Source organism: Olea europaea, chromosome 6, assembly GCF_002742605.1.
Source record: "Olea europaea var. sylvestris chromosome 6, O_europaea_v1, whole genome shotgun sequence".
In the NCBI taxonomy this organism is placed as follows: domain Eukaryota; kingdom Viridiplantae; phylum Streptophyta; class Magnoliopsida; order Lamiales; family Oleaceae; genus Olea; species Olea europaea.
In genome coordinates this window covers 29,440,059-29,447,856 of record NC_036242.1, presented here as the reverse complement: position 1 = coordinate 29,447,856, position 7,798 = coordinate 29,440,059, and the positions used below count along the sequence as shown (strand labels likewise).

Genomic DNA, 7,798 nt, shown 5'->3' with positions numbered 1-7,798 from the left:
AAGTCAAGGAGTTAGGAGCAATATTGTATAGTTGGATAAGGTAGCTTAAGGTTGGAGATCGAGTTTGGAACAAGGAAGAAGAAACGCATTTTGGCTCGCCTCTCGCTAAGATAATGCTCGAGCGAGAAAAACAGAATGCTTCTCGCTCGTCATCGCTACCGCTTCGCTCGAGCGACGGAATTATCCGGCCAACCCTAGTTCGCGATTTTGGAAAGTTTTACATGGCCTATAATACCTAAACATCCCTAACTATAAATACCCAAGCCTTGCAAGATTTCCTGGTTGGTTCTTTGTGCCTCTACTTCGTATCATATTCATAACATCCTTTGGTAAACCAAGACCCTGCTCATACATTGATTCAACCTTTTGATTCTTGAGAATGAAGCTATTAGTAGATCTCATCAATCACTTAATGAAGAAACTCCAGGAAGCACTGCTTCTATTACATTGAAGTATTATATGCCATCCTATCAAGTCATAGGGTGCTCACTCGAGAAATGCAGCGGGACTGGTGGTTGGAAAGGCTGCTACAAGCAATTCAATTTTATGTGCTCTCCTGCAGACAGCAAACAGAATGATGGGAATGAAAAAAGTGTGCTGATGGAAGCAGCACTGGTCATAAGAGTAGTACAAATTATGTATAATCGCATGAAAAAACTCCAAATGTAAGGGTTGGTATCTTTATATAAGATTCTAGAACATTCATTGAATATTTCAGTTATTAGTCTGATTGACGAGATTGATTATCTGAAGATACACGTATACCATAACATACTAGAGATGTTTCCTTTTCTTCATAGGGAGATGTGTCTATTCACTGGCCAGATGCAGCTGTTCTTGCTATAGCTTCTCTTGAGAAGGCAGGACACGATGCCCTTTCCTCAGATTATCAGAAGTATAATAAAAAATGTGACAATTAACATTCAATCTTAAGGTTAGGCCATTGCCGACTTTCTTTTCACAAGTCTGCGGACATCTGTATAGAAATATGAAATATGTTAAAAATTTCTGCAATTCTTGCGCAACAAGATTGCAATTGTACTTCTTTGGTCTCAGTAAGTTGCAATGCTTTAATCTAACCCTATCTGTAGTATAAATCTATTTTCCATTCTCTCTTAAATTTTTCTTCTACATATTTTTACCTGAACTGTAATTTTTCTTTTCAAATTCACTATTTCTTGCCAGAACAATTCTGCAGTAGCACAACGTTTTCTGATTGGGGAATAGGAGCCTGCACAGATATTGAATATCTCACCAAATGAATTAAAGGTCGAGTCTGTTGTGAGATCTTACTATGAGTAGATCTCTTGAGCAATGCTTACTATTTTCTCCTTTCTGTTTTCGTTTTCCCTTCTGTGTTTTGTTTTGGGCATTGTGCACTCGACGCTTGTACCCATATCAACTCGACAAATAAAACTGCCCTCAAAGTTGAGTTCTATTGTAGAAATTTTAGCCTCAAACATGTGTGATTTTCAGGTTGATGGTACAAGGCTTTGTTAAGTAGACATGATTAATTTATTACTATCCTTTGTCAAGACTTTTTGTTCTATAAAATCTCCAACCTGTTAGTTATTATTGCTGTAGCTTATTTTTTAACTTTAGCTTAAAAACAGAAGTATTTCTCCACTCTAGAGAGTGGGTTCGGATTTTCATGTGGGTATATGGATTTCTGTTGGCCGGTAATCCTGCTTAGCTCCATGAACTATGCTAAGGAAGTGCTGTTGATTTGGTCCTTAATTCGCTTAACTGACATGTTCTAAGAGCTTGAACCAAGTGAAAGTGACATAGACATATGGTTCTGTTCAGTGTCTACTGTAAAGAATTGCTACCAGTTGACTATTCACTTGATGCAATTGGAGCTGCCCTAAACGCTCATAGTTTTAACTCCCATCACTGGCCAATTTTTTTCAGGAGGGTCTAACCGCAGAGGAAATAGCTACCAAGAAGCCTGTGGAGTTTGGGCACATGCAGGTTATTCAGTGTTCTATGATTGTCTAGACATTTTTTGCTTACTATAACATTAAAAAAAGATTATTTTATGAATCTCTGTAACCCTTGACCTTTCTTTTTCTTTTTTTGGCTATTGATTGAATATGCAGGAGACGCTATAACAATCTTGATCATGTGGTGTTGTTCCAGGTGGAGTGCATCACTTGTGCTAACACCTGGTATGCTTCAAGGGACGAGGCTTCTGCACTAACGATAGAAGAGCCAAATTCGGCAAGGATTGTAGGCACTGCACCATTAGCTACTGCAAAGTTTAAAGATGTTGAGAAGAGGCTGTTGAGTCCCTGGGTCTCGAGAAGGGAGCCGGTGACATCTTAAAGAAAACAGAAGCACGCGTTCCTGTACTGGACAATCAAAACTCAATCAACAAAATAACGGCCGATGATAATCTAGCCCTTACTGTCGCAGAGTGAATGCTAGTATACTCTGGGTAAGGAGATATTTTACAATGTAAAGTCATTATAGGTCCCTTTTGGCAAAGCTTATGCTTTTGCTTCTTGTGGAAGAGTTTCATGAGAAAGCTACTTTAGATCAACTTTCTTTAAAAGTTATTTTAGTCAAACAAAACACTTACAGAAAATTATTCAAACATGTTCAAAATAAGTATCATAGTCTTAAATTCAGCTTTTGACTTTTTAAGCCCTGCTAAACGGGTCCATCATTTGGTAGAGAAGGCTTAAATGAAATGCTTTGGCAACTATAAAAAGTCATTCAGGTTGTCATCATATTGGATTCTTTTCTTTTTGGATCTTTTAACTCTCATACAATGAGCATGGGGATGCTTATTCATTTTCTGGTAATTGGTTATTAGTCTTGTTTTTATTTAGGGAAAGCATTGAGAAGACAGGTAATTTATCGACTATGCAATAACGATAAGGATTGAAAGGATTAGGTGGTTTTTATTTGTTAAGGGGAAGGATTTTGTCTTTTCCTAGTTGAGTTCCTTAATTACAGAAAATGGAGAATTGAATTCATACACTTCAAAAATTAATTGCTAGAAAATAATAATCAAAGATAAAAATGAAATGCGACTTTGTCGGTTAACCTCAATCAAACATTCAAGAAAAAAAGTGTGGGATAGCCGAGCCATTCTTCTTTCCTTAGTAGCAGTATTTGGTTTAATATAAATTCCGTCCTTCTGGTATTTCTTGTATGATATAGCATCTATCAAAAAGTTTTGTACTTTGGAAGAAGTTTGTACAGTTTCAAAGGATGATGATATTATAGCAAAATATTGATTGCAGAGAAGAAAATTGGCCACATTAAAATTATGTTCTTAGGGAATTTGTTTGATATCCAAAAACTGCTAAACATGTTCAAAAGGTCTAAAGCAGAATAACATGATGCCTTTAACTTCTCTTTTTTCAAGTTTGATTTAAAAGACGTAATTCTTATATATGAAAAGGCATTTTCCGTCAAACATATTTTAAAATATTTCATCATGTGTCACATCCATATTTCACCACGCTAATTCCAATTTTTAACAATTTGTTAAACATCTCACTTTTGTTCTCTACTTACAATTTTCCCGAATTTGATCCGAGAAAATAAATAAACTACAAGGATAAATATATATGTACAAATTATGGTTGACAAAATACTTCACTACCTCTCACATAATGTGTGGATCCCGCATATATTTCAAAAATGGCGGCTTGTGATCTCCACATCTATTGTGAATAGTGAGTAGATAATTGTGTAAAAAAATTTTGTACATATAGCATTGTCCAAACTACAATTATCTACTTGAAAAGCAAAATAATCTTCTATATGAATTGGTCAAAACCAACCTTTTGAACCAATTTTCCACATATATAATCGATTGCAATCGCTAAGTTTGAGCCACATTATTTCAAAAAATACATTTTTAAACATTAATTTGATATCATTTTAACCACACATTATTCAATAAAATAATATTACACACAAATAAAAAACATTTCCTTATTTTCTAACCACACATTTTCTATCAATACACTATTCAAAAATATATTCTTATAAAAATAATGCGGTTCAAACAAGGGCCTATTTACAATTAACTGTTACGAACTATAAAATTAATAATCTCAATGGATGAAAATTCAGCCTGTCCCACTTAATGCACAGTAGAGTAGGTACTATTAAAGAGAATTATAACTCCTCTACACATGTTTAATTATACGCTTGGGTAGTTTTTCATATGTTTGCCTTCTCAATTTTAGAATGCCTTGATTAGGGATGTGGATGAGAAGTTATTTTATAATTTCTATAGCAATTCAAAAGATCGTCTCACACAATACGAGAATCAATTATATATAGAAGAAAAACGAAAATAAATACCCTCTCGACATCCAGTTTAAATACTATAATTCATATTTTAATTCGATTATGATATTTTCAAGTCTTGATAAGTAGCTATAATTGCTTGACATGGGAAGTGATTTCATCTGGGCAAGATTGTGCTTGAAGAAGCTCCAATCGCGTGAAAGGTGACGCAAACTGCAGGATGTAGTCTTCATCTACAGCCACACAATGGGATTCGAATCAATGACTTTAAACACACATCATGTTGAGTAAATGAACAAAATTGAAGACGATAAAATAAAGCCAGTTGTAACTAATCGAATTGAATGTTCTTACTCTCTTTAACTGTCCCATAAAGCCAGCACAACACCTCATCAGCAAATGCTAGGCACACTCCTCCCTGCCAGAATCCCAACACAGGTGGCACGATTCGTACGAGAAATATACTACAAATCAAATACGAAAGGAGAAGAGAACAATGAAAATATGCAGACATCAATTTACCTGCCAATAATTTTTCATCTTTACTCTGTGTGTTATATCTTTGGTTCTTAGTCTTTCAGTACGGACGAGTCGGCCAGCATCATCCCTGCATCAAGAAAATGTCAACAAATATGAATATCTATGGAGACATGAGGAAAGGGGAAGTGAAAAGGTTTTGTTTATTAGGTTGCAGAAATTATAGTCATCCATACAGGATACAGAAAAAAGGATTCAGTTAGAAATTAAAAAGCATATAATAATACCTGAAACCAATGACAACATATGGTACACCAGCAAGGAATGATTGAATCTGCATCAGCAAAGATAGCAATGATTCCGATACAAAGAAAGTCAAGATGCACGTTTGACTATCTAAATGCCAATCAACAGATAAAACTTAAGAAGTTAACAAGCTTTAACTCAAAGCTGTTGTGGGCTTCCCCAAGTGAACCGAAGCATTGAGTTCCAAAATAATGGCATATCACAAGAATATGTTGTAAAATAAGCAAAATTTCGGGAATGTAATAGACAGTAACAGTAAATGAATGTTTTCATACTCAAAAGCAAGCTTCTAAAGTCACAATAACAAAATTTACTTGATCCTCTATATACATGATATTGAACTTCCATTCAGCTATAGTCACTCTCTCGAATAAAGAAACAAATTATAGATAGTGTTAGACCCAAACAGTGAAGTAGCGGAACAATCAGAACACCAAATGGACAATAACTAGAAATTTAGGGTGGACTCACATCACCAAAATGTTAAAAAAACCAAGTCATTCAAAAACAAGCTAAATTTCCTGCTAGAACTAACTTATCGATGGCAAAGATTATGGAGGAGATTTATATTTCTATAATTAGTGTATATACACGTTATAGTTACTTACCTAAATATTGTAAATTACTAGAAATTAGCCAATAATTTGTAATGAAATTCCTATTTAATGGAAAGAATCCTCATGAAGAGGTCATTTCAGCCTTTCACATAAAGATTGACATGGTATCAGAGCTTACCTTTCAAATCCATAGCAAATCTTCGAGTTCCTTCAGTTCTACTTCTGCTTTTCATGCAACAGGAGTTTTCTCACATTTGATTTCATTTTGGGTTGATCAATTTCTGTTCAACTACTTCGATTTGAGATTCAGGGTCAACCAATTTTTTTTTTTGGTCGACATATGTCTACCAATTTCTGGTCGATGAGTTCGTGTTGTTCTTTTGGTCAACAGCTTCACATCTTCAATTGGAAGGAAGGAAACAATTCTGATCCAGTGCCTACTTCTGTGGCTCCTCGACGATCTTCCCGCACTATTCATCCTCCTAATAGGTATGGTTTTTCTGCTACTTTGGCTGATATCACAATTCCTACATCTTATTCTCAGGCTACTAAGCAGGAATGTTGGAAGAAGGCTATGCAAGAAGAAATTCAGACTCTTCAGGAGAATCATACTTGGGATATTGTCCCCAGTCCTACTGGTGTTAAGCCAATTGGTAGTAAATGGGTATATTCTATTAAGAGTCCGTTTGGTGTACATTTTTTAGATGAAAATGCATTTCAAACATCATATCGCCGGTCCCCCATTAGAGTGTAGAAGTCAAAAATTGTGTGCTGATGTGACGGAAAAAATGCATTTTTGGCTCCAAAAATGCGTACCAAACAGGGGCTAAACTACAATCTGATAGCTGACTTGATAGATATAAAGCACGGTTGGTTGCACTCGTTAATCGGCCGGAGTATGGGGTGGATTATGCGGAAACATTTGCTTGATTTGAGAAGTTCCGCTCTACACTTCTTAGCTTCTCCTTCGTCCAGAGTCAGTAAAATTCATCTTCATTTCTTTGCAAGGCTACTCGTACAATTATCTTACTTTTAGTGTATGTTGATAATATTGTTATTACAGGGATTGACTGTAGATTGGGTCCTTTATAGTCTTTCTTAGGCTTTGAGGTGAATTCTACCTCAGCTCGTACTTTCTTACACCAACAAAAGTACACTCAAGAGTTAATTGCTTTAGCTGGGCTTCAAGATGGTCGCTTTGTCGATACCTCCTTGGAAGTGAATGTTAAGTATTGTCGTGATGAGATGATTCTCTCTAATCCCTCTTTGTATAGATAGCTAGTGGGAAGCCTGAATTATCTGACTATTGATTGACATGATATTTCCCTTGTTCAACAAGTTAGTCAGTTTATGCCAGCACCTAATCATCTTCATCCGGCAACTGTTTGTTACATTGTTCGCTATTTGCAAGGTACTTCCTCCCGTGGTCTTTTCTTTCCTGTGGGCTCTCCTATTCATTTGGTGGCATATAGTGATGCTGATTGGGTTGGTTGTCCTGATACTCGTCATTCCATTACTAGTTGGTACATGTTTCTTGGTAACTCCATCGTTTCTTGGAAAAGTAAGAAGCAAGATTATGAAAATCCCCCACTAAGTCCGAGTATCGTGCTATGTCCTCTGCTTGTTTGGCTACGGGGATTGTAGGCTGAGCTTAGGTTTCCTCAAGTTGAATCTACTTCGCTCTATACTGATAATAATAGTGCTATTCAAATTGCTGCAAATCCAGTATTTCATGAAGCACATTGAAGCAGTTTGACACTCTATTCGTGAAGCATATGATAGTCGAGTCATCTCTATTTCACATCACTATCGATCTTCAGATTGCTGATATGTTTACTAAGGCTCTTTCTTGACACCGACATCAATCTCTTGTTGACAAATTGATGCTTGTTGATCACCCAGCATCAATTTGAGGGGGATGTCAATGGAAAAAATTATGGACGAGATTTATATTTCTATAATTAGTGCATACACATGTTATAATTACTTACCTAAAATAAATTAATATATAAATTGTAAATTACTAGAATTAGCCAATGATTTGTAATGCAATTCCTATTTAATGGAAAGGATCCTCATGAAGAGGTCATTTCAGCCTTTCACATAAAGATTGACATAACTGATCAGGGCATATATTATAATAGTACATACAAGGCCAGCCGAAGACTGTGTGTAGACCTAAACTA

General features: G+C 35.7%; 1 protein-coding gene and 1 long non-coding RNA gene across 3 annotated transcripts; one reads left to right on the top strand and one right to left on the bottom strand.

The window, feature by feature from the left end:
• Nucleotides 1–94: 94 nt before the first annotated feature.
• Nucleotides 95–2,565, top strand: LOC111396391. Of its 2 annotated transcripts, XR_002702997.1 has the most exons (5): nt 95–665; nt 801–934; nt 1,186–1,269; nt 1,912–1,971; nt 2,100–2,565. It is a non-coding gene; the product is annotated as an uncharacterized LOC111396391 (long non-coding RNA). The 2 variants fall into 2 exon arrangements; XR_002702996.1 differs by having other exon boundaries at nt 801–1,269.
• A 1,653-nt stretch (nt 2,566–4,218) lies between these two features.
• On the bottom strand, nt 4,219–6,330 carry LOC111396390 (decapping nuclease DXO homolog, chloroplastic-like). Its single transcript, XM_023022829.1, has 4 exons — nt 5,037–6,330; nt 4,795–4,879; nt 4,627–4,690; nt 4,219–4,505 (listed from the first exon to the last, which is right to left on the bottom strand). The coding sequence occupies exons 1-4, from the start codon at nt 5,087–5,089 to the stop codon at nt 4,402–4,404; spliced, it is 306 nt and encodes a 101-aa protein (XP_022878597.1). The 5' UTR covers nt 5,090–6,330; the 3' UTR covers nt 4,219–4,401.
• Nucleotides 6,331–7,798: the final 1,468 nt, after the last annotated feature.

Coding starts and splice junctions, on each gene's coding strand:
- LOC111396390 (XM_023022829.1), bottom strand. CDS start 5,089: ATGCAGATTCAATCATTCCTTGCTGGTGTACCATATGTTGTCATTGGT. Junction 4,880..5,036: donor TATGTTGTCATTGGTTTCAG/GTATTATTATAT, acceptor TTCTTGATGCAG/GGATGATGCTGGCCGACTCG. Junction 4,506..4,626: donor TTATGGGACAGTTAAAGAGA/GTAAGAACATTC, acceptor GTGTGGCTGTAG/ATGAAGACTACATCCTGCAG.